This window comes from Leptosomus discolor, chromosome 18, assembly GCF_034619465.1.
Source record: "Leptosomus discolor isolate bLepDis1 chromosome 18, bLepDis1.hap2, whole genome shotgun sequence".
NCBI classification, from domain to species: domain Eukaryota; kingdom Metazoa; phylum Chordata; class Aves; order Leptosomiformes; family Leptosomidae; genus Leptosomus; species Leptosomus discolor.
In genome coordinates, this window is record NC_141408.1 from 3238867 (window position 1) to 3262383 (window position 23517).

At 65.3% G+C, this 23517-nt stretch overlaps 4 protein-coding genes across 5 annotated transcripts in view; all 4 read left to right on the forward strand.

The window, feature by feature from the left end:
* DTX2 (deltex E3 ubiquitin ligase 2) overlaps nt 1-3497 on the forward strand; it is a 34838-nt gene extending 31341 nt beyond the window's left edge. The window contains exons 6-10 of the mRNA XM_086475078.1: nt 778-848; nt 1474-1632; nt 1717-1878; nt 2561-2650; nt 3273-3497. Of these exons, the coding sequence (XP_086331204.1) occupies nt 778-848; nt 1474-1632; nt 1717-1878; nt 2561-2650; nt 3273-3497 (707 nt within the window). The remainder of the gene's footprint in view (nt 1-777; nt 849-1473; nt 1633-1716; nt 1879-2560; nt 2651-3272) is intronic.
* Nucleotides 3498-7202: 3705 nt separating this feature from the next.
* LOC147414135 (uroplakin-3b-like) lies at nt 7203-8718 on the forward strand. The gene is given in 6 exon segments (XM_086475404.1): nt 7203-7253; nt 7255-7426; nt 7531-7750; nt 7866-7942; nt 8158-8278; nt 8541-8718. Coding segments are annotated over 6 exon segments (819 nt in total).
* A 541-nt stretch (nt 8719-9259) lies between these two features.
* On the forward strand, nt 9260-11069 carry LOC104344237 (uroplakin-3b-like protein 1). 2 transcript variants are annotated; one of them, XM_086475379.1, is made up of 6 exons: nt 9260-9313; nt 9726-9867; nt 9976-10207; nt 10299-10375; nt 10690-10819; nt 10964-11069. In XM_086475379.1, the coding sequence occupies exons 1-6, from the start codon at nt 9260-9262 to the stop codon at nt 11067-11069; spliced, it is 741 nt and encodes a 246-aa protein (XP_086331505.1). The 2 variants fall into 2 exon arrangements, with proteins under 2 accessions (XP_086331505.1, XP_086331506.1); XM_086475380.1 differs by having other exon boundaries at nt 9260-9305; nt 9721-9867.
* Nucleotides 11070-13260: 2191 nt separating this feature from the next.
* Nucleotides 13261-23347, forward strand: LOC104354346 (ras GTPase-activating protein 4-like). Its single transcript, XM_086475052.1, has 20 exons — nt 13261-13325; nt 17516-17572; nt 18011-18124; nt 18491-18552; nt 18682-18814; nt 19106-19187; nt 19369-19500; nt 19585-19676; nt 19917-20040; nt 20148-20301; nt 20644-20708; nt 20975-21087; nt 21158-21344; nt 21670-21807; nt 21940-22260; nt 22358-22495; nt 22585-22720; nt 22809-22929; nt 23019-23077; nt 23226-23347. The coding sequence occupies exons 1-20, from the start codon at nt 13261-13263 to the stop codon at nt 23345-23347; spliced, it is 2415 nt and encodes an 804-aa protein (XP_086331178.1).
* The last annotated feature ends 170 nt before the right edge of the window (nt 23348-23517 follow it).

The following is a 23517-nucleotide window of genomic DNA, read 5'->3' on the forward strand; positions in this document are numbered from 1 at the left end:
AGCCCGTCATGCCTCTGAGGGGACCGGGCTGCCGGTGCTGGTGGGCTGCTCGGGTGCTGGTGGATGGGCACCAGGGACGGTATTTAGGAAGATGCGAAGATATCGGTGTCACATGCTGCAAATAGGGTACCTGTTAGAAAGCTGGTTGGTTTATACACCCTGAGACCTGCACTGCGTCTTGCTGGACGTGAGTGTGTGGAAGCTCGAGGGAAAGGCCGCTGTTCCGTGCTAAGGATGCGAGGCTTGTTCTGCCACACTTGAAACGGGGCCTGAAGCTTAGCGTATCGGTGGGCCTCCTCGTCGGGTGCCAGCTGGGGCCGTGTGGGAATGCCTTTTCTCCTTTGACAGCACAGATGATGTAATCCTCTATGCCGTTGAGACCGTAGGTCCTTGGGTAGAGTGTGATCCTAGCTGGCCTCTGGTGTGCACAGAGGAAGTCCTGAGACTTGGCTGGCGTCGCTTGGGGTGCATGGGGAGGTCTGGAGCACAGCAGCTACAGGCAGACCCCCGGGGTGTACAGCACAGGACACCAGCAGCTGTCAGGGGGTTCTCCTGGTCCTAGTGGTAGCCATTTCTGATAGCAAAGCCTTTGTGGGGCTTGTAGGGATCAGTTGGAGCAGCCTCTTCTCCCCCTGTAACCCTAACCTTTCTCCTTGGCGTCCTGGCCAGTGACTTGCTTGTCTCCCTTCTCTCTAGCTCACCCTGCACGTGCCCGTCATACCTCACGGCGTGTCTGATCTCCTCTGCTCTCTCTTTCTCATCTCTCTCCTTGCGCAGCGACACCAACCGAGCCAGAAGCAGTGGTGAGGAAGTACCTGGAAGAGCTGAAGCGCGCTCCTGCCGATGAGGTGAGAGGACAGTGAAGCAACTCTGGCTTGCCCAGCGGCCCTTCACTGGGGCGCTGTGAAAACCACGGTGATGCCTCAGGACCATCCTTCCTTGGGCACCCCGTGTGGCAGATAGTGCTGCTTGCTGTGGCACCGTTGACGCCAGACGGAGAGGCCTCAGCACTGCCTGGAGCCCACAAGTGGTAACTGGTGACTTGTCCTCGTCAGAGAAAGCACGGTGGGGGTTGAATGGCAAAGCCTGGCAATGCCTCCCCATTTCCCTTGGAGCTGGCTGCAGGGCCTGGGGTGGAGGAGGGAGTCTGGCTTGGGTCTCCTCTCAGTGCTCGTAGAGGTCAAAACTGCAGAGATCAAAACCCTGCAGAGGAGCAGGCCATAAGCACACTCAGTTCCCGCTCATCCCCTCTGACTGATGGCAGCTCTCTTCTGCTGCCCGGGAGGTGAGGGAGCGGGGCAGTACCAGCCAGGTGAGGGAACCCGTCTCTGTGCCTTAAACCTCGAAGGGAAGGGTGAAAGTTGAAGGCAAATCTTCCTGAAGCATCCCCTTGGTCACGTCCTTGGTTGGTCATGACGATCAGCCTGTGCTCGCCCTACACAGTGGATTTCTCCTTTCTGTCTTGGACTCCAGGACTGCATCATCTGCATGGAGAAGCTGTCCTCCCCCTCGGGCTACAGCGACGCGTGCGAGTGCAGCACAATCAAGCCAGAGACGGTCGGTCGCCTGACAAACTGCCAGCACTCCTTCCACATGCTCTGCATGCTGGCCATGTACTCCAGCGGGAACAAGGTACCGAGCTGGCCCGTCCCCACCAGGTCCCCTGTGCCCGGGTGACAGCTGGGGAGCTCTGATCCTGCTTCTCTCCCCTCGCAGGATGGCAGTTTGCAGTGTCCGTCTTGCAAAGCCATCTACGGAGAGAAAACCGGTACTCAGCCCAAAGGGAAGATGGAGGTCTCCACTTTCCCCCAGTCCCTCCCTGGCCACAAGGACTGCGGGACAATCCAGATTGTCTATCACATCAGCAGAGGCATTCAGGTGAGCGCACAGCCCGCTTGCGGGAGCAGCTGCTGCCAGATGGCCCAAGCTGTGAGAACCTCCCAGAAGGGCACTGGGATCCAGTACAGTGCCTGCTGGCAGCCCACCACTGAGCAGCCGAAGGTGCCTGGAGCCAGCAGGTGCACTGGCTGTTCTTCAGTGTGGGGATAATTTGGGTCTCCTCCATGAAAGGTCTTTGAGAGTGGCCCCAAGATCTACAACAGCCTTTCACCTGCAGTAAAGACTCATGTCCGCATGGAGCAGGGCGGAGACTCAGCCCGCGCTCACAGGGTGGGAGAGATCCCAACGTCTGTTTCGCAGCCCGCGTCAGAGGTTTCGGTGGTTGCAGTGAGCTTGCAAAGGTTTGAGCTGGGTGGGCTCTTTGGGATGTCATCAGACCACGTGCAAAAAGCCGTCATTTGGGGCTGCCTCCCAGCAGAATGTCAGTAACCTGAAGAGCAGGCTTTGTATCCCAGCAAGAGACGCCTCTTGGAGGACGTATAACAAGGTCCGTGTCCCATCAGAACAAGTCAGATACCTCAGTCATCAGCAGCAATACCTTGCTCCTTTCACATGGAAAGGCTGGTGTGAGATGGGCCTCTATCAAATCCCGCTGCTGAGGGGTTGTCCAGCTGCTGTGAAGGTGCCCGTGTACGTGCTGAGTGTGTCTTATCTATTGCAGGGCCCTGAGCACCCCAACCCTGGGATGCCGTACACGGCAAGAGGCTTTCCCCGCTATTGCTACCTGCCGGACAACGAGAAGGGCAGAAAGGTGAGGTATCGTGCCCTGGTAACGTGACCCTTCTCTGGTTGTCCCTTGGCCCCCTGTTGGTGGATCAGCACAGCAGGGTCACTTTGGGAGCTGTCCCCATGGTGCTAACCAGCTCTTCCTGGGAGTTGTCCACGCTGCTGTTCCCTATGTGTATTTGTAACCCCTCTGCTCGCAAAGATCTTTGTTGCTTCTTCCCAGCTTTGGCTGCGGAGACTTGTTTTCCTTCGTCCCTTTACCGAACAAATCCCGTCTGATCCTTCGGGAAGACACGCCTGGCCTGTCTTGGGCTCTGCAGTTACAAGGGTTTGCGCTGAGAACTGCTCAGCTCGGGAAGTCCAGCTGCTGGCTCTTCCCACCCCCGTGTTCTCTGGGTGGGTGTGTTTGTCTCCGCTTGTGCCGCTATTTTTCAAGTCCTGGAGGACCAGCATGTGTAGGGAATGTCCCTTCCCGCCACGGGCACCACGTGGGTAGCTGGGAGGTGAGGGAGATCCCTTCTGACGCTGGGATCTGTGGTTTCCTCCTGCTACAGCAGGGATTTAGGTTGTGGTCAAGTCTGGCGAGCTGCTTTCCTGTCTCTGGTCTCTTCGCTGCTGAAGGCCGGCTTTGGGTTTTCCACCTCTAGGTCCTGGAGCTCCTGAGGGTGGCCTGGAGAAGACGCCTGATTTTCACAGTGGGCACCTCCAGCACCACCGGTGAGAGCAACACAGTGGTGTGGAACGAGATCCACCACAAGACGGAGATGGACACAAACCTGAGTGGCCACGGCTACCCGGATCCCAACTACCTGGACAACGTGCTGGCGGAGCTGGCCGCGCAGGGCGTCACCGAGGACTGCCTGGGACACTGAGCTGCCGCGGGGCCCGGCCGTGCCGGGCGCGTCTCGGGGCGCCCCCCAGCACACTCATTCCTGTTGCCTTAAGTTCCTGTGTCTGACCGCCCGTCACACTGAGCAATAACACTGCACCGCGGGAGCGCTGCTCTGCACCGCCTCTTTTTTGGGGGGAGGGAAGGGTATTTTTGTAGAAACGGCGCTCGCCTCTCGGCGTGGGGTTGATGGCCACAGCCAGGACCCCCTGGCACGGCGGTCCTGAGGTGACAGATCCCCTTGTGAAGGCAAGAAGCCTGCGCTGGTAGTGCTTTGGGGACGGGGTGGGGAGGGGGGAGCATTTCGCTCCCACTAGGGCACCAGGTTTCCCTCTGGCACGGCACAGCTCCCCGTCTCCGAGGCACCTCTTGCAGTGAAGCCTCCTCCTTGCTCGTGATAAACGCTTCGTTTTCAGCGTGAGTTGCCGCTTTACTTCCAAGGTGCCTGATGCCCTGGGGTGCCTCCCCCCTCGGTGGCCTTCTCTTGGGGGACCAGCCTGTTCCACGGAGCTGGGGACACTTAGTCCAGCCGGGAGAAAGGAGGGAAAGCTCAGCTCTGCTGGAGGGACACACATCTCTGCCGGGGCAGGACATGAAGTGCTGGTCCCCAGGGGCTGGGGGTTGCAGCCTGTCACTGCTTTGCCTGCTGGAGCCTGGTGGCCCCGGTGCGAGTTTAGTGACGGGGCAGTGCCCATCCTAGGGGAAGTGGCAGCCTCTGCAGCCCCTTGCTGCCATCGCCCCTTCTATCACCCCGAAGCCCTTCTGGCAGGACCTGCCCCTGGTTTTTTTCCCCCTCAGGTGAAACGGCAGCAATTGGTGGCTGTTTGCGCGGGGTTGGAGCCTCTGGAGGGAGGAGGCTGCTGTGCTTTGTGCTGCTGCTGCAAGAAGCGCTGGTGCCACCAGGCGGTGACGGGCCACCTTCCTCCCCGGCTCTGCTGCCAGCCGGGCGGTGCCTCGCTAGCAGAGGTGCTCTCCTGCACCGTGACCTCTCCCCGTTAGGGCAGCTGACACGGAGATACTGTCCTGGGGGCCTTGCTGAACGTTGTCCCCAGGCTTCTTGTCACCTGGTAGCTAAAGCCTTTCTAAGAGCTGTTTCTGGCTGTTCCCCTCCCTGTGGCTACCAGCTCTGCCCTCATTGAACAAATCCCTTTGGCCCTTCAGGGACCCTGGTGCCATCTGCCATTTCATCTCCTTCCCGAGTGATACAGGACAGGGCTGTGCTTTGTGATAGCCCTGTCTTGGCATCCTCCTGGGACCAGCATGCCCCGAACTGGCAGAGGGGCAATTTTCTTTGACATACCAATAGAAAATGAAAGGTTTTTTGGAGCCATCAGGTGCTGGAGCTTTCCCCTGTGTCTATCTTGTGCGTGCAGCCTCCTGGTTACCCTCTGCTGCAGGCTCTAGGGAGAAAACTCTCAACCATCCAGTGAAGTTTGGGGATGCTGCAAGAATGGAAGCTCCTCCGGAGCAGCAGGTACGTGTCTGTGCGTTGCTGAGCTCTACACAAACGGGCTGTGTCTGCTCCTCTCCTGCCCTGGTTGTGAAAGAGGGAGGTTTCGAGTTCAAACCTCAGCTTTCTATCCCCAGATCATGTTGTCCCAGCAATCAAAACAGTGAATTGAAGCAAAAATTGAGCGGGGTTCGCCCAGCCCTGTACAAAGCAGGAATTTCCTGCTGGGCACGGCCCAAGGCGTCTTCAGCAGATGCTCCCGGTGAATCAGCCGGAGCCTCCCAGTGTCTAAGCTGCTCAGGGGCTTGTCCTCTGCCACCAAGCATCTCCTAAAAGCCTTGGCAGGCTCTGCTCACCCCAGGCAGCTTCGCCCCCACGGCGGGGGGGATGCAGGTGGCAAAGGGGTGGGAAGCAGCAGAGCCGGGTGCCACCGCAGCGCAGGGAGACACTTGAAAGCAGGTCCCCTCTGTCCTGGGCCAGGGGTAGCAGCTGGCCAAGGGGGAAGGTGTCGGAGCTCGGCGTGGGCGAGAGCAGGATCGTGGTGCTGGTTGGAGCTGGGAGAGCCCCGGATAAGGGCTTATAATGCTACCGGACAGGTCTGACCGAAAGCCTTGGGTCCCCCTGGCCCTGGCTGGAGCCCCACGGCGGGTTCTCCCTTCCCCCTGCGGTGCCGGCTCGTTTGCAGCGGGGTGGTTATTATTAGCCGAGCCTTGACCCCACAGGTATGCTGGCCCCGTGTCCCAGCGGTGGGTACCGGCAGCTGAAACTGTGACTCAGTGTCCCCCTGAGTCACCTCCCCTCCCGCGCCCCGCTGCTGGCGCCCCGCCGAGGAGCGCCAAGGAGGACTCCAGGGTGGCAGGTGGGGGGCTGGCGTGTCCCCGTGGGCATCTGCGGACCCCGGGGCAATTACTGCTGGGTAGGAGGAGGGGAATAAGGCAGGGACTGGAAGGGGGAGGAGGACTGGAAGGGGGAGGAGGGCTGGAGGCTGCAGCTGTGCCTGGTTTTCCCCTCTGCAGCTGGACTGTGTAATCTTTGAATGCCCCATTTCCACTTAATCTGAAGGCGTGGTCCCAGCCCCCTCGAGAAGGGGGGGGGAGATCCCCTCCCACGCAGGAGTGGGCAGTCGCTGCCCTTGGCAAACACCGGAGAGGGAGCACTCAACCCCCTCTGGATGGAGAGTAGCCGGGGGGACCGGCGGTGGGGGGCTCTCGAGCTGTGGAGCAGCTCCTGTTCCTGCGTCACTGTCCCTGGCCCCGTCCCAAGGGCTTGGGGACCCTTTCCCTAGGGAAGGGAGGCCATGGTCCAGCCCCGCTGCCAGCGAGGGGGAAGGCTGGAGGGGGAAATGCCAGCATGAGGTGGCCCTGGAGTTTGGGTGCCTCTGCGTCCCGGCACTGGGTGGGACCGTTTGTCTTGATCGCTTGGGGATTTGGGTGAGGTTTGGGTGTGATGGCTCCAGAGTTCTTCCCTGCCCTCGGGGCAAGGCTGGCTGCCCCAAACAGCCGCTGAGTGCAGACCCAGTGCCCACCCTGGTTCTAGGTACCGGGTGGGCGCTGGGCACCTGTGGGGAGTCGGGTCTTGGTGGGGTGAACAGGGATGCAGGACCGCTTGCCCAGCTGCCCCCCATAGCCCCGGCAAAGACTTTGACTCCTGCCAACCCATCCTCCAACATGGTGCCTCCTCCGTGCCTCAGTTTCCCCTTTCGCATCACAGGCTTGTGCCCTGCGCCCTCGCAGCCCGCTCTGGTGCCCCAGCTCCAGGGGGGAATTGGGACCAGTGGGTGACCAGCCCCTTTGCCCCGGGGTCTTGCCAGGCCGGCAGAGCCGGTGGAGGAATGTGGGGCTGGGAGGGTCCAGCTCCTCGGGACAGGCGGTCCCTGCTGCGGCGGCTGGCGGGGCAGTTCGTCCCCTCGGCAGTGGGACGGGGCGAGCGGAGCAGGGTGGCACGTCCAGCCCCACCGGGACGCCGCCATGGAGCTGCTGTTGGTGCTGGCTGGGATGGGCGCAGCCGCAGGCCTGGGTGACTCGAGGGGGACCCCTCCGAGGGGGATGGGGGCTCGGAGGGGCTGCGACGTGTTTTCCCCGTGGGTCTTTGCAAGACGTTTGCGCCAGGGAGGGGGTTATGGGGCCGGGCGTGGCTGGGGGGGGGTCCCCGTGCTAGTACCGTCCCCCTGGTGCTGGCACTGCTGGCACCCCATGAGGCCCCGCTGTGCCGGCACTGGTGCTCCCGGCCCTGGCGTGGATGCGGGCTGGTGTCAGGCGGCTGCCGAGCGGTGCGGAGCACGGGGTCCCGCCGCTCACCGCCTGCTCCCCCAGCCCTGCTGCCCTACGTGCCCCGCGTGCCCCCCGCGATGCTGCCAGGGAAGGTCACCGCCACCACCTTCGCGCTGGAGAGGCCCTGCTGCGTCTTCGGCCGGCACGCCGACGCCTCTGACACCATTTGGCTGGTGGTGGCTTTCGCCAACGGTGAGCGCCCGCTGCTCCGGCACGCGCTCCCCGATGGTGGGGGGACGTGGGGGACCTCACAGCAGCCACTCACCCCCCGCCACCCCCGTCTCTGTGCTGCACAGCCTCGGCCACCTTCAGAAACCCCCCGTCCCGGGACGACGTGCCCCTGTACGAGCAGCTGCCCACCGCCCGCTCCTACATGACGCTGGGGATGGCGGCAGCCACATACGCCTGCTCGGCGCCAAGCCCGGCCATCCTGCGGGTCGGGGACGACACAGCATGCAGGGGCCAGTGCAGCCAGGACCCCTGCAACGGTCCCTTGCCCTCCCCGGGGCCCTACAGGTGAGGCCGGCAGGACAGACACACACACCCCCCCCCCCCCAAATCCCAGCTGGGGTATTTCCCCATCCAGGGTGTGCTCATCCCCCGCGGTGTCACCACCGTACCCATCCCGCAGGGTGAAGTTCCTGGTGATGGGCTGCCACGGCCCCAAAGCGGAGACGAGGTGGTCCGACCCCATCCTCCTGCGGAGAGGTACCGCTGGCACCGCTGTCCCCCCACGGGTACCCTGCACCTGCCTGGTTGGGGCGCTGACATGCGGCACGGCATCGCCCATATGCCACCGCCCCAAAGCCCAGAGGGGAGAAGTGCTCCCTGATCTCCCCCAGCTGCCCTATCCCTCCCCCTTCCATCACCCCATCCCTGAGCCCCCCGTGCCCCCCCGTATCCCTCATCCCGCCTCCTTCCAGCCGGCAGCCCCAGCACCATCGACCCCGCGCCCACGCGCCGCAGCAGCGACATGGTGGTCGTCGCCTCCATCCTCGCCAGCCTGGGGGCCGCGCTGGCCGTGGCGGTGCTCGGCGCCGTGGGGTACGGGAGCTGCATGGGGCTGCGCTTGGGGGAGGGGGGATGCATCCATGGGGGCCCCGGGAGAGCACCCCCTTCTCAGCCGTATCAGCAAAGCAATGGAGCTATAGAGATGGTTTTAAAATTTAGAAAGCCTTTTTTTCCTGAAATTGGGGGTTTGCCGTAGTTCAGCAAGGAGAAAGGGCCCCTCGGCGGTGGTTGGTGCGGGGGGGCCAGCAGACCCCCGCGGACCCCACTTGACGCCTCTGCTTGTCTCTCCCTGCAGCACCGAGGCGTGGGGGTCCCTGTGCCGCTGGGATTCAGGAACCGGTGCCTTCGCCCGCAGGTCCTACAGGACCCACCACATCCCCCCGGCTCTGCCCCGACCCCCCGGCTGCAGGTGCAGCCCCCCGGGGCTGGGCTGCTTTGCCCCCCAACCTCCCGCTCCGTGTTCTGCTGAGTAAATTCTCGCTTTACACCTTTCGCTGCCTCCTCCTTGCCCGGCCGTGGGGCGATGCCCCCCCCCTGCCAGCCGCCCTGCTCACACACCAGCTCGGTGCTCAGTTCACCCCCGCCATCGGCCATGCAGGGCTGAAGCTGTGGAGGATGGGGGCCACCGGCCCCCCCCCAAACCACCCAGGGCCTTGGTTTCGTGGCACTTGATGTCTGGGAGGGTGGGGGGCACATGCTGGCACCGGTGTGGTTGCAGGGCGCCCCGAGGTGGGCATCACCCGGGGGTGGCAACCGCTGCCCCACGGCAGGGCGAGGGCTGTTGCCCACCAGTGCCACGAGCGTGGCAGTTCTCAGCACGCCTCGCCGGCGGGTGCTCGGGAGTAGGAAATGCTCCCCCGGGGAAACGAGCCGGACCTGTTTGAGCCCGACCTGTTTGCCACGGGGCTGTGGCTGGCGCAGGAATGTGGGTGGTTGGCGGCCGCAGGCGGGTCCCGTGGGGACGCAGAGCGCGGCCGCCCACACTCCTGCCCTCGGCACCGGGGCGCCCGCACGATGCTCCCGCTGCTCCTCCTGCTCCTGCCGACGGCCCACGGCCTGGGTGAGTCCGCTAACGCCACCGGGCTGGGCTGGGGGTCCCCTGGGCCTAGGCGCCAGGATGCCCCTGGGCTGATGCCCCTCATATTCTGTGTGCCACCCCTTGGTGTCCCTGGTGTCACCTTCCTGGGTCTGCTGGCACAGCGTGGGGTCCTCAGGGGGTCTCGCGGGGGTGTCCCTCCCTGGGTGGTGGCACGGGAGTGCCTTTGCTTCCTCTTTTTGTGAAACGTGTTGTGTCTGTGCCCAAAACGGGGGGCGGGAGGGGAGCGGGGGCCCCGCAGGCAGGATCACAGGGGTCGGCTCCCTCCTGGCCCCATCCCAATCCCCCCGTACCGCTGCAGCCGGATGGAGCTGCCGGTCGGGGGGTGCAGCGGGGGGTCCGCACCCTCCGCTGCACCCCGCTTGGCTTCTCACCGCAGAGAAGATCCTGTACACCCCGACCTTGGCTGACTCTTCCCTGGGGGGCCTGACGACCACCTCCACCTTCACGCTGCAGCAGCCCCGCTGCGTCTTCAACCAGACCCCAGACGATGCCGTCATCTGGCTGGTGGTGGCCCTCCCCGAGGGTAGGTGGGGTGCGGTGAGGCCCAGGGGAGCAGCCCCGGGCAGGGGGGTGTGCAGGGCTCCCTGCATCCCCCCAGGGTCCCTCCTCACCCCCATCTCTGTCCCCACAGCCGTCCCCGGCTTCAATAACAGCGTGGAGCCAGGGACCCCCGAAAGGGCGTTCCAGGAGTTCCCCACCAGCACCCCCGCCTACATGACCCTCAACACCACCATCCTCAACTACCCCTGCCCCAAACCCACCGGGGAGCTCACGGTGCTGCGCGTTGGCAGCGAGACCAGCTGCGCCACAGATGAGAGGAGACCCACCTGCAACGGCCCCCTGCCCGGTCCCGGGCCCTACCGGTGAGCCTGCTCGCGGGGACGTGTCCCCCCCCGGGGCTGCCAGCGGCCCCCTGGCTCAGGGGAGCGCAGCCAAACTCCCCTCCCATCCCAGGGTGAAGTTCCTCGCCTTGGAGGGCTCCACGCCCATGGCGGAGACAGAGTGGTCGGCACCCATCACGCTGAGGACAGGTACTGCTGCCGCTGCTGGGGTGCTTGTCCTGCCCCTCACACCATCCCGCAGCTGCTGGGTGTTGGGGGACGTGGGGTGGTCCTATGGGGGGGGTGGGGGGCCGCACACTGAGCATCAGTGGCTTGGGGTGCAGCGTTCCTGTGAGAAGCCAGGGAAACTGAGGCAGGGCGCTGCCGTGGGTCCTGCTGGGGTGTGGCGGCACCGCGCCGCGGCACACTGGGATTGCCCACGGATACACCGGGCCCCAGCCAGGCCCCCTGCGCTGCCCTGGGGTGCACATGCTGCCCCCTCCCTTCCCGCTCTCTCCCCCCAGCCCAGCAGCCCAGCAGCCTCCCCACGACGGGCAGCGGGCACAGTGCCGGCATGATCGCCCTCACCTCCATCCTCTCCATCCTCTTCGCCATCCTGCTGGCCGGCCTGGTGGCCATGCTGGTCTTCTGGGAGTGAGTGCCACCACCCCCGCACCCCTACCCCAGCGCCCAGGAGCCGTGATGGGTGCTGGGCACACAGGACCAGTGTCAGAGGGTGACACCGGCACCCCGCGGCCCCCCGCCTCGTCGCTCACTCACCCCTGCTTCTCTCCGCAGCTCGGATACCTGCAGCGGCAGCAGCACCTTCACCAAGCCGGAGGCGGTGACGGTGCGGCGGTACAACACCCACCACGTCTACGACCAGCCGGCAGCCCGGCTCTGAGCCCCCACTGCGGCCCCCTGCCACCCCCCCCAGTGCTGCACCCCCCTCCCCCACCTGCTCCCGCACCAGCTGCCCCCAGCCCACGCACCCTCGGGTGCCCTCGCCATTGCACCGCTGGTGTCGGTGGCACAGCGCCCACCGCCGCGGGGGCACCGCCAGAGCTGCCCCGTGGACCAGGGCCCCCGGGGAGCCGTGATGGAGATGGAGATTAAAGGCCTTTCCGCATGCTTCGTGCCCGGCCTCCGCCTCCTGCTTGTCACCCCCTCGGGGATTTGTCACCCCCTTGCCAAAACCTCACAGCCCCCCAGGAGAAGGCCCGTGGCCCCATCCCGTGCCCCTGCGCAGGGCTCTGAGCCCCATCCCTGGGTGGGGGGCAGCTGCCCCCCAGGGCAGGAGGCAGCCAGGGCCGCTCTGGAGCGGGAGAAGCATTTCCATGCCCAGCTTGGGGCGTGCGGTGCCACCCGCGCCCGCTGCGCGTGGGGAGAAGTCCCCTGGGGCGTGAGGCAGCGAGGGGAGCCTGGCCCCCCCCCCCCCCCCCAATCGCGCTGGGGCGAGGGGCACAGAAATGCCCTCAGGAGCGGGTGGGGGGGTGGGCGGTAGAGGGGGGTGCTCTCCCCATTTCCCTTCACCCTACAGCGATTTCTCCCAGCCCCAATCCCAGAGGAGGGTCTCCCACAGGCAGAGCTGGCCCAATCCTGCCCAGGTGGTGCTGCTGTTCCCCTGCCAGCCATGAGACGGCAGGGGGGGGACTGGCAGCTTGGGGCCTGATCCTGCACCGGGGTGTGGGTCCCTGCTCCTGCTCTGGGGGCTGGCGTGAGTGGGCCTGATCCTGTATTGGGGGCTGGGGGGAGGGCCTGACCCAGCGTTCCTGATCCTGCACGAGGCTGTGGGTCCTGCACTGGCAGATGAGGGGCCTGAGCCTGCAGCCTGGGCAGGATGAGACCCCCCTGGTCTCTCTCTTCCTCTCTATTATCCCTGAGCCATGGTCACAGCACCCTTAGCAGGGTGTCCCTACCTTCCTGGGAAGGTGACAGCAACCTGCCCCCCCTGCTGCGCTGCAGCGGCCTCCATGGAGCCCAGCCAAGGAAAATCAAGGAAATCCGACCATTAACCCCTGCGGAGACCAGCCTGGGTGCAGCAAAGGGACGGTTTCATCCCGCACGCGTGGGTGTCCCCCCCCGTCCTACCCCGGTCCCCTGAAATGAAACACCTATTTCACACCTAGTGGCTTCGAGCGGTGGGACGGGGAGGGGTCTGTCCCCCCGTCACACGGGCGTGACCGCGTGTGTTGGCTGGAGGCGGCACATGGGGAGGCGCGAGCGACGGTGGCAGGGGGGGACCGCGGCTCGCCCCCCTGTGCGGGGCAGGCTGGGCGGGGGGGAGGGGCAGCGCTGCAGGTCAGGGCAGCGTGTCCCCAGCGTGTCCCCGCAGCGGCCAGGCCCAAATGCCAAGGCCCGGGTCAGTGGCTACCAGCGCAGGACCCCCAGCTCTGGGGCCGGGCGAGCCCTTGAGCCGACGCAGGTCTCGCAGGAGGGGTCCCCTGCCCCCCTCGCCTGCATTTATGGCACCAGCCCCCCCCCCCCCCCCCCGAAGCGCCACCGTTCCCTCGGGGGGGGGTGGGGTGGTGGTGCTGCAGCTGAGCAGCGCTTAAAAAACCCGGTAAAAACGCCAGCAGAAGGTGGGGTTTGGGGGCGCAGGGCAGCGGGGGGCGGCGGGGGCGGGCCGGCGGCTGCAGCCCCCCGGGTTGTGGCGGGGCGGGGGGCAGCAGGGGCCCGGCGCGGGGCCGCCCGGTCCGTCATGGCCGAGCCAGGCGGGGCGCCGGGCCCAGCACCCCGCGGCCGCACCGCCCTGGGGCCGCGGCCGGTGCCCGGGCGCTGCGCGGAGCCGAGCGGGACCCGCGGCGCCATCGGGGGGGGGTCCCTGCCCTGCCCGGAGCGGCCCCGGCCCCGCCCACACCCACCCAGGCTCCACCCCTTGGCCGACAGCAGAGAGAATGACCCAATCGCCGCAGGGAACGGGCTTCCGGTTACGCCCCTTATCCCGCCCCGCGCGCTGATTGGCAGCCGGCGGGGACGGCCCGCACATGGGCGCGGGGCTGAGGGGCCGCGGGTTCGAGGCTCCTCTCGGCTCCGCTCGGCTCGGCTCGGCTCGGCTCGGCTTGGCTCGGCTCGGCTCGGCTCGGCTGCCCGCCATGGCCCGGCGGAGCGCGCTCTCCATCCGCATCGTGGAGGGCAAGAACCTGCCCGCCAAGGACATGTGAGTGTCCCCCGGGGGCCGGGAGGGGTTTGGGGGGAGGCACCCCGGGAGGGAGCCTCCCTGCCCCGGGAGAGCTGTGCGCTGTCCCCCCAACAGGTCCCTGTGCTTTGGGGGCAGCCCCCCCCCCGGGTGGTTTGGGGTGTCCCCTCCTGCTTTGGGGGCTTGCCCAGAATGGATTGGGGTCCCCCTAGCACTGCCAGTGCTTTAGGGGTTCCCCCCAGGGTGGCTTTGGGGTCCCCTTGCTTTGGAGGTTCCCCCCAGGGTGGCTTTGGGGTGTCCCCTCTTGCTTTGGGCGCTCACCCAGAGTGGCTTGGGGTCCCCCAGCAGTGCCTGTGCTTTGGGGGTTCCCTCCAGGGTGGCTTTGGGTGTCCCCAGCAGTTCTCAGTGCTTGGGGGGCTTCCTCAGAAGTGCCTTGGTGTCCCTCTGCTTGGGGACACCCCCTGGGATGGCTTTGAGGTTGCCTCCCAGGAGCACCCAGTACTGTGGGGTGCTCCGAGCGTTGGGGGGCTCCCCCTGTGCTGCTATGGGGCAAGGCTGCCCCCACCATGCACCCACACACACACCCTGGAGCTGGGCCCTTCAGGGGGATCCCTGGACAAGCAGCAGGATCGGGGTACAGCCATCCCCCAAAAGGAGCAGGGAGGAGCCCCGGTGCTCTGGCCCCTGTCACTGCTCCCTTCCCATCGGTGCGGTCCAGGGGGCTCCGCTGGCAGCCCCTTGGGTCGGGCTTTCCCTCCTTGGCAGCCCCCCAAGGGCTGCCCATGTGTCCCAGCATCATCCTTATCGCTCTGATCCTTATGGGGTGGGATGTGGGGGAGAGCATCGGGGTGGCCCCCAGCCACCAAGGGGGTCGGAGGCTGTTGAGGAGCGCTCGGCAGCCGGGCAGGGTCAGGGCTGCTGGAAAACCAACAAAAATCCCTGCAGCCGTCATGGAAAAAGAGGATAAACAAGGAAAGAAACATGACTTTTTTTTTTTTTTTTTTTTTTTTTTTTCTTTTTTTAAATCCCGTATGTCAGAGCTTGATTTTTAAATCCCTTGGCATAACTCCCTGCTGGGAGGTCGAACCAGTGAGAGGAGGCTCTGGGTTTGAGGAGGCTCTGGATTTTAGGAGAGCGTGTGGCAGAAAGCCGCCGGGCGATCACACCTCGAGCGGAGCTTCCCAGACCGGAGGTTTTGGGACGCGGCTTTGGGCAGGGAGAGCGGCCACCCCGGCGGGGAGGGAAACCTGAGCGCCGGCTCCGGCACGGTCACCCGCCGCCGGCTGACCTTGGCCACGTCTGGCCGCCGTCCCCTTCCCCTGCGGACGGGGGTTTAGGGGGTCCGGTTCCTCTGCTCTGCCCTGGCACAGCCTTTGGGATCGCCACCGGTTTGCCCGGAGGAAACCCATCTGTGGGGTGTCCGCGGTGGCCCTGGGTGTGTTTGCCAGTCAGGGTTGCACCGGCCGCGTGCTTGCAAGCACCCGTGGGTGATGGGGTACCCCCAAACCCCCCTGGGCCCCCCCCCGTTCCTGCAGGATTCAGCACAGGGATTTGGGCGATGCAGCTGTGGTTTGTGACCCCTCCGGTGCCATCCTGCTCCGAGAAGCCGTGCCACCAGCAGCCCCCCTCCTCTGCCCCGCCGGCAGCAGTGGGACTTCAGTGGGGTTTAGCCCCGATGCCACCTCCCCCGTGGCTGTGCCCGCACACCTCCCACCTCCTCCCGGTGCAGCAGAGCTGCTCTTCGGTTTTGCCTTCCGAGCCAGCACCCGCCCAGCGCGGGGCTTGGCACCGACCAGCCGCGACACCATGAAACTGCCCATAAAGAGGCAGGAAACCCGCTCCGGCTTTCGCCCTCCGGCACGTCACGGCCGAACTCCGGGGCCAGAACTGGGAAGAGCTGCAGCAGCGCCAGCTCAGCCCTAGGTGGGCTCTGCCCCCCTTGTCCCCCCCGCCAGGACACAGGGGGAGCATGAGTCCCCATCCCAGCTGAACGCTCCAAAATTCTCCCCTGCGTCTTCATTGCAGGAAAGCGAGGAAAATGATCTGCTTTATTTTATTTTATTTATTTTATTTTATTGCTGCCCCTCCCTGCCTGCCAAGGGCTGGGCAAAGCGGTGCCGCTGGCTACCCCAGTGAATTGTTAATTGCAAAACTCAATGCCTCGGTCCCCAGGGCTGCCTGCCGGGACGGGTGGCTGCAGGGAGCACGTGTGTTTATTCCCTCCCTCCCCCCATCCCCCGCAAATTTATACTGTGCTACCAATCTTGAAAGCTTCAGTCTTCGTTTCCTCCTTTTAAAGCCCAACCTTCCCCTTTCTAGCTCCTTCCCCTGCACCAAACCCCCAGCCTCGCCTCCTGCGGCCACCCGTGCCGGCGTGGAGCGGCTGGGGCGGGCGGCACAAGCAAACTGCGCTCTGCGTAGGCGTCAGCAGGATGCCCAGCGCCTGCTGAGAGCCTGCGAGCCTTACAAATCTCTTCCCCGACTTCTCCTGAGCACTGGTCGGCGTCCAGGGACACTGGTTGGCGTCCAGGGACACTGGTTAGCGTCCAGTGACGGCGATGCCGTGCAGACAATGTCACCCAGCGTGATGCTGGGTTCCCCACCTGCCTTCGGAGCAGGGATTTATCCCCCACGGATGCAGATCATGGGTTCTGTGGCAGTTTGGGCACCGCCTGCAGCCCATGGAGGACGGATTTTGGCCGCCCTGTGTCTTAACCCCTGGGGCACGCGATGCCCGAGTACTGGCGAGGGGCGGCTTCGTGGTACCCCAGGGACATGGAGCAGCCTGTGCGCTCGAGCCGTCCCCACGCTGGGGACGAGGTTTTCCTGCTGCTGGCGCCGAGGCAGCTGCCGTGTGAAGCCGTTGCCGGGCACGGCTCAGGTGGGCAGATGTTCCCTTTCTGCCTGCGTGCTCCCTGCCCGCCCGGTGCTTTGCGTGAGGCACGAAACGTCAGCACCGGGCTCTGCTTCATCCACCGCCCGCGGCAAAACCCCCTGGGGAGCGGGGCTGGGGTGGCAGCAGGCAGAGAGCTGCTCTGAGCAGCCGGCGCTGCCAGCACCACGCGTGGCCCAAAATGCTCGGGGTGCCGCGGGATGGGGCTGCCAGCGCGGTGCCCGGGATACACAGTCCAGAGAACCCCCCTGCAGCCGTGTTTGGCAGGGTGGGGAGCATCCCAAATGCTTTTAATCCCCCCGACCCTTTTAATCCCCCCCCCCCCAGCAGCTGCCTCTCAGCCTCCCTGGTTTGGGGATGGGGAAATCGCTCTGTGCTCGGGGTCCCCAAAGCCCCACCCGTGTGCTCCCCCCGCCTTCTCTGGGGCGCTCGTGGCTGACGAACGCCGCCAGGACCGGCGTTAATGAGTAACCACCCCGTGAGACGAGACAGGAGCCGCGACCTTTCCACCCTCTTGGCCAGCACCCGGGTCCTGCCGGCTCCTCTGCCTCCGGCCAGAGCCCCCCGCCCCTGCCTGCGACTGAGTCACCTCGTTTCTGATGGACTGGGGCAATAAGCTGTAAAATAGTGGTTTGTCTTTTTTTTTTTTTTTTTTTTTTTTTTTTTTGGCAGCAGTGCTCAGGAGCGATGGCTCTGGTCGTCCCCAGGGAGGAAGCAGGGTCAGAGCATCCCGGCAGCTGCCAACAGCCCTCAGGCACCTTGGCCCGTGTTGCCTGCCTGTCCTTCGCACCCTCTGCATCCCTGGGGGTGTCCCCAGGGATGTCCCCAACCCTACAGAGGTGTCAGGGCTCTGGGTGCGCCCCAGGACTGGAGGAGGCTGCGGTAGCCTGGCTCCCAGCACACGCAATGGAGCCGTGGGGGCCTGGAGCCGTTTCGGGGAAAGGGTGGGTTTTGTTTGTTCTTCACCTTCCGATTTGGAAGAGGAAAGCCACTTCGAGCTGCCAGCGGGATGCGGTGACCGGACACTGTCAGGGATGTGTTTCCCTGGGCTGGGAGTGAAGCCAGGGGCACCAAGTACCTGCAGCCATGGCCAAATCCACCCACTGAAGCCTTTGCCTGCTGGGGGTGCCTCTATATCCCAGCACCCACAGCCTGGGGTGTCCCCACAAGGGACACCCCTGAGATCACCCCCTCTGGGGGGGGGGTTGCCAAGGCTGAAGGCTTTGGTTGCCCATGACCATGAGAGCCCCATGGCATTGGGTTGGGGCGCCAGGGCTGTGGCCGGTGGTGCTGACAGAGCCCTGCCATGTCCTTCCAGCACAGGGAGCAGCGACCCGTACTGCATTGTGAAGATCGACGATGAGGCCATCATCAGGTGAGTGCCTCCATGTCCCTGGCTGGTCCCCAAACCTGCTGGCACAGCCAGCTCCTCGCAGGTTCCTCCACCTACCCTGCTGCAGGCACATCTTCATTAATATTAACATTAATATTAATATTAATATTAATATTAATATTAATATTATTTCTTGCTTTGGGCTGAGCTGCTGGTCCAGACCCAGGCTGTGAGGTCTAACAGCTCATGGCCACCCCACACCCTGTAAGCCACCCCCATGTCTTGCCAGCCCAGAGCCACAAGGCAGGACAGGGACAGGGACCCATCCCCTGCCCCAGCTGAGGGTTCAAAACTGCGGGTGCTGCCCCCAGCCATGTCTCACCGAAAGCTGGGAAGCTCACAGGGCTGGGGAGGTGGGGAGTGCCCCAGCAAGGAAACCCCGTGTCCCCCCGCATCACCGGTGCCACCACCCCCCCACAGGACTGCCACGGTGTGGAAGACGCTGTCCCCGTTCTGGGGGGAGGAGTACGAGGTGCACCTCCAGCCCACCTTTCACAGCGTCTCCATCTACGTCATGGATGAGGATGCGCTCAGGTAGGGGCAGGTCGCCTGCGGGGCGGTGGGGGCTCAGCAGGGGGACTCACGGGGACTCAGAGGTTGGTGGCTTTGGCTGCCTGCATGCTCAACCCCACTGTAGACACCGGAGAATCCACACCTGGCTTGGGCTTTGGGACACCAGTGGGTGAAGATATTTCCCAAGGTTATTTTCCAGCTGGCAGCAAAGGGCGGCTGACGCACTCCATGGGGACAGAAGCCCCGTGGTGGCCCCAACCCAGCACACCCAAGCCCCTTTTTTCTCCCCCTCTGAACCCCGTGGCCAGGGCTGTCCTGCCTGGGACCTGGCAGAGCAGGTGGGATCTGATCCCACACCATGTCCTGCTCCCGGCCTTTGTTTTCCAGCCGTGACGACGTTATCGGGAAGGTCTGCATCACCCGGGACATGCTGGCGGAGCACCCCAAGGGTAGGGCAATGGGTGGCCGGGAGGGTCCCAGCGGGGACCCATCTCCCACCCCTGCGATGAGCCGGTCCCGAGGGTCCCCCCAATGACACACACCCCCCCCCCCCATGAGGGTGCCCCCTTTTCCTACAGGCTACAGCGGCTGGGTGAGCCTCAGCGAGGTGGACCCTGACGAGGAGGTGCAGGGGGAGATCCACCTGCGGGTGGAGGTCCTGGGGAGCCAGGGCAGCCGGCGGCTGCTGCGCTGCACTGTGCTGGAGGCCAGGTGAGGAGGGGACACGGGGGTGGCAGGGGGCTGTGTGTGCAGCTGGGACATGTCCAGTGGTGGGTCCCGACTGCTCCGTGCCTCAGTTTCCCCACTGTATCTGGGTCTTCTTAGTTATCATCCCTTGGGTGTAGAGCATCTTCCCCACTGCCCAGCAGCTGACAGGGGTCCTGGGGCAGGGTCCACCTTGTCTGCTGGTCTTTAGGGTGTGCATCTCCAGAACTGAGGAGGAGAGTGGATGCCTGTAGGTATTTTGGGAGGTTGCTGGCAAATTCCCCCTCTCCTCGGCAGGGATTTGGCCAGGAAGGACCGGAATGGTGCCTCCGACCCCTTCGTCCGCCTGCGCTACAACGGGAAGGCACAGGAGAGCACCGTGAGTTTGACTTCAGTGTATCGTGTTCCCCCAACCTGCCGGTGGTGCAGGTGAAACCATCCCACCGGGAAGCCCAGAGCTCAGCCAGGAGCCATCCCTGTCCCTCAGCACCCCCAGCTTGGTGTCCCCGGGGGGTGTCACATCCACCCAGCAAGGGGGAATGGAGCTGTTGCCTTTGCAGGTGGTCAAGAAATCCTGCTACCCCCGCTGGAACGAGACCTTTGAGTTCGAGCTGGCTGAGCCCGCCGGGGAGAAGCTGTGCGTGGAGGTGTGGGACTGGGACCTCGTCGGCAGGAACGACTTCCTGGGCAAGGTGAGCCCCCAAACTTCGTCACTGCTGCCGGGGGGGGTGTCTGCCCAGCTGCCCACCCAACCCTCTCCTGCCCTCCCCTCCCAGGTGGTGTTCAGCATCCAGGGGCTGGAGGCGGCCGGGCAGGAGGAGGGCTGGTTCAGACTGTGGCCAGACAAGTCCAAGCCAAGGGAGGACGAGTGAGTCTCAGCATGGCAGGGGTTGGGGTGTGCCAGGGGTGGTCCTGGTGCCCACAGGGGTGTTGGGGAGGGGAAGCATCATCCCCTTGGAGGGGCAGCTCCTGGAAATGCCCTTGTGTGGGAGAAGGGGGCAAGCACAGGGCGGCCCCACCTGCCTGCCCGGGCTTTCCTGGGCTGTTAGGTCACCTCCTGCTTGGTGAAGTACTTCTCCATCCCTCCACCCACCCTGTGCTCCTGCAGGCGCCGAGGCAGCCTGGGCTCCCTGCAGCTGCAGGTGAGGCTGCGGGACGAGATGGTGCTGCCCTCCCACTGCTACCAGCCCCTGGTCCAGCTCCTGTGCCAGGAGGTGAAGTCGGGGCGCCAGGTGAGGGGTCTGTGCAAAGCCCTGCCGGGGCACCCACCTTCCTCCAGCTCTCTGCCGGAGCATGCGCTTCCCTCGGGCCATCACGTCATGGTGCCTCTCCCCACCAGGACGGCCAAGTGCACCTGGTTACCCTCCTGGATGAAACCACCACGGCCGAGTGCCGGCAGGAGGTCGCCATCAACTTGGTCAAACTCTTCCTGGGCCAAGGGCTGGTCAAGGAGTTCCTGGACCTGCTCTTCGAGCTGGAGCTGGCCAAGCCCTGTAAGGCTGGAGCAGGGAGCAGAGCCGGAGGCTTTCCAACCATCTCCTGGGGCTGCAAAACCTCTGGGACCTTGTGCGGTGACTTTTTTGGGGGTGGCGGTTGAGGTTCAGCCATCACGCTGTGCTCTGGGTGGGAACCTGTTGGGTTCATCCTGAGCCACTCAGGGGCTGAGGTTGATAGAGGAGCAGGTGGTCTGAGGTTAGGAAATACCCATAACACCCATGGAAATGGCTGGGAGTGGAGGGCACAGCCCCTGAAAACGCCCCCCCCCCATGATTGCAGCTGCCTGGTGGGTGACCTGTGAACGTCCCCCAGGCCACAGACCCTCTCCCATTTTGCAGGCGAGCCCAACACTTTGTTCCGGAGCAACTCCCTGGCCTCAAAGTCGATGGAGTCCTTCCTCAAGGTGCCACACTGCCCGAAACCTGCTCTTCCCAGGTCACCCTGCCTCTGGGCTGTCCCCACTGGGACCGGTTCCTGGGGGGTGGGGGTGGGGTGTGTGGGTGTGGTACTGGGTGGGCTGGTGGGAATGTGACTTCCCCTAGGGCTGGGAAGTTGATGAAAAACTCCCTGGGTGAACTTTATCGGGGAGTCTGGGGGTGTCAGGTGCCAAACGTGTGGCTGTGCCCCCCATCACCCCCCATCACCGTCCCCTGTGCGGTCCCCTGGCAGGTGACGGGGATGCCGTACCTGCACGCTGTCCTGGGCCCCACCATCTCCCGTGTGTTCGAGGAGAAGAAGTACGTGGAGCTGGACCCCGGCAAGGTGGAGATCAAAGATGTCGGGTAAGGGGCGCAGGGGGCGGTGGGGCAGGGGAGGCCCCGGCCGTGGGGCTGACGGTGCCGGTGCCCACAGGTGCTCGGGGCTGCACCGGGTGCAGACGGAGGGTGAGGTGATTGAGCAGGGCCGCCAGCACCTCCAGTCCTACCTGGGCGAGCTGCTGGACGCCATCGCCAAGTCAGCCCCGGCGTGTCCCCCCGTCATCCGCGCCGCTTTCCGGCAGCTCTTCCGGCGCGTCGGGGAGCGCTTCCCCCAGCACCAGGTTGGGCTGCGGCGGAGGGTGGGCCAGGGGGTCAAACGGGGATGTCCCCAGGGAACAGGGGGCGCTGGGTGCAGTCCTCACCTTTGGTCCGATGGGGTCCCCTCTTGGGCACGGGGGCAGCCCCCTAGGGCTGGGGCACAGGGGGACAGCAGGGCCACGCTTCACCCAAAGAGCAGCCCTGGTGCTGGAAGCCAGCCCCCTGGCACATCGATGGACGTGGTGGCCGGGGATGTCCTGCGTTGGGACAGGCTCTCACGTGGTGGAGGGGGATGTCCTGCGTTGGGACAGGCTCTCACGCGTCTCCCCCCGCCTCGCTCGGCCGCAGCACATCAAGTTCGTGGCTGTCACCAGCTTCCTCTGCCTCCGCTTCTTCTCGCCGGCCATCATGACCCCCAAGCTCTTCCACGTGCGGGAGGCGCACGCCGACGCACGCACCAGCCGCACGCTGCTGCTCCTGGCCAAGGTGGGACAGGGCGGGGGACACCGCCGGGTGTGCTGGTGTCACCCAGGTGGGGTTTTTGGAGTGCCTGGCTGCTTCCCATTGGGGAGGGCTGGGGGCTGCTGCCAGTGACGCTGCCATGCCGGGGGTCTCCAGGCCGTTCAGCTGGTGGGCAACATGGAGCCGGCGGCTGGGCGGGCCAAGGAGGCCTGGCTGGCCCCGCTGCTGCCCGCCCTGCAGCGGGGCATCGCCCAGATGAAGGACTTCATCACCCGGCTGGTGGGGATGGAGGAAGAGAAGGAGGAGGAGGAAGGTGAGGGGCAGCTGCTGGGCCCCCCCACCCCAGTGGTGAAGGAGGGACCGCTCTTTGTCCACAAGACGCGGGGCAAGGGCCCGCTGCTGGCCGCCGCCGCCAAGAAGCTCCACTTCTGCCTCACCGGGGAGGCCCTCAGTTTCGGCAAGAGCCCCGGCACCGAGGTAGGGGAGCGCTTGCGGGGAGGGGCGGCGAGGGTGGTGGCAGGGTGGATGGCGCTGACCCCCCGTTGTCACATTCCCCCCCCCCCTCCCCCGTCAGCGTAGCGGCGCCATCGCCCTGGCTGACATCCTCGCGGCGGAGAAGGTGGAGGAGAAGAGCTTCGGGAGCTCCCACGTCATGCAGGTGGTCTACGTGGGTGCGGGCGGGCAACAGGAGACAGCCTACCTCCAGTGCAAGGTGGGGTGGGGACAGGGTGACACGCCGAGGGGTGTCACAGCCTGGGGACACCCCCCCCCCCCCCTCACCATCTCGTCCCCCCACCCCAGTGCGTCAACGAGCTGAACCAGTGGCTGTCGGCCCTGCGCAAGGTGTGCGCCAACAACCCCCGCGGGCTCCGCGCCTACCACCCCGGCGTCTTCCGCGGGGACAAGTGGAGCTGCTGCCACCAGCGAGAGAGGACAGGTACTGGGCAGGGGACCCGGGACCCCCGCAGGGGTGCTGGTGGGGGTGTGGGGGTGTCCCCCCATAGCGTGAGCCAACTGTCCCACAGGGCTGGGGTGCGACCGGACCCGGCCTGGCGTCACCCTGCAGGACTGGAGCGACCCCCTGGACCCCGCGGCGGAGGCACAGCGGCTCTTCCACCACCTCCAGGGCCTCCGGGGGACCCTCAGGTGAGCCCCTGCCCTGGGGGGGGTCACCCCTTGCACACCCCCCTTCTCCTCCTCCAGAGAGCTCGTCCCTCTCCTTCCCCTCTCCCCAGGGAAAAGTACTGGGAGCTGCTGGAGCTGGAGGATGCCCAAAATGGACCCGGGGGTGAAGGTAGGTTTGGGGGAGGGGGGAATTTTGTGACCCCCCACTGGGGATGGGCCATGTCCCTGAGGGTCTGGGGGGCAGTGGTGGTTGTGGAGCCCCCCACCTTGAGGGGTATGGGGTCTCACTGCTGCCCCCCCCCCCCCCCCCCCAGCAGGCACACCCCTGCCCGAGGGGCTGAGCCGGCTTTTCGGGGTGCTGGGGGACCTGGAGGGCTGCCACCGCCTGGTGCAGCCCCCGGCCCCCCCGCCCCCCGCCCTGCTGCAGCTGCAGACGTGAGGGGCCTGGTCCGACCCCCCCCCCCCCCGCCCCCCCAGTCCCGAGGGGTCAGGGTCCCCATGCCTCGGGGACCGCGGCGGTGGCAATAAAGGCACTTTGTACCCTGCGGCCCTGTCCTGTCCTCTCCGTTTCGGGGGGGTGGGGTGGGGGGTGTGCTGGGCAGGGGGGGC

Excerpts from the sequence above, each read along its gene's own strand:
- LOC104344237 (XM_086475379.1), top strand. The coding sequence starts at position 9,260 with ATGCTCCCGCTGCTCCTCCTGCTCCTGCCGACGGCCCACGGCCTGGGT. Across the intron at positions 9,314-9,725 it reads CCCACGGCCTGGGTGAGTCC|ATCCTGTACACCCCGACCTT; the intron begins GCTAACGCCACC and ends ACCGCAGAGAAG. Across the intron at positions 9,868-9,975 it reads GGTGGTGGCCCTCCCCGAGG|CCGTCCCCGGCTTCAATAAC; the intron begins GTAGGTGGGGTG and ends CTGTCCCCACAG.
- LOC104354346 (XM_086475052.1), top strand. The coding sequence starts at position 13,261 with ATGGCCCGGCGGAGCGCGCTCTCCATCCGCATCGTGGAGGGCAAGAAC. Across the intron at positions 20,709-20,974 it reads CGATGGAGTCCTTCCTCAAG|GTGACGGGGATGCCGTACCT; the intron begins GTGCCACACTGC and ends GTCCCCTGGCAG. Across the intron at positions 22,261-22,357 it reads GCAAGAGCCCCGGCACCGAG|CGTAGCGGCGCCATCGCCCT; the intron begins GTAGGGGAGCGC and ends CTCCCCCGTCAG.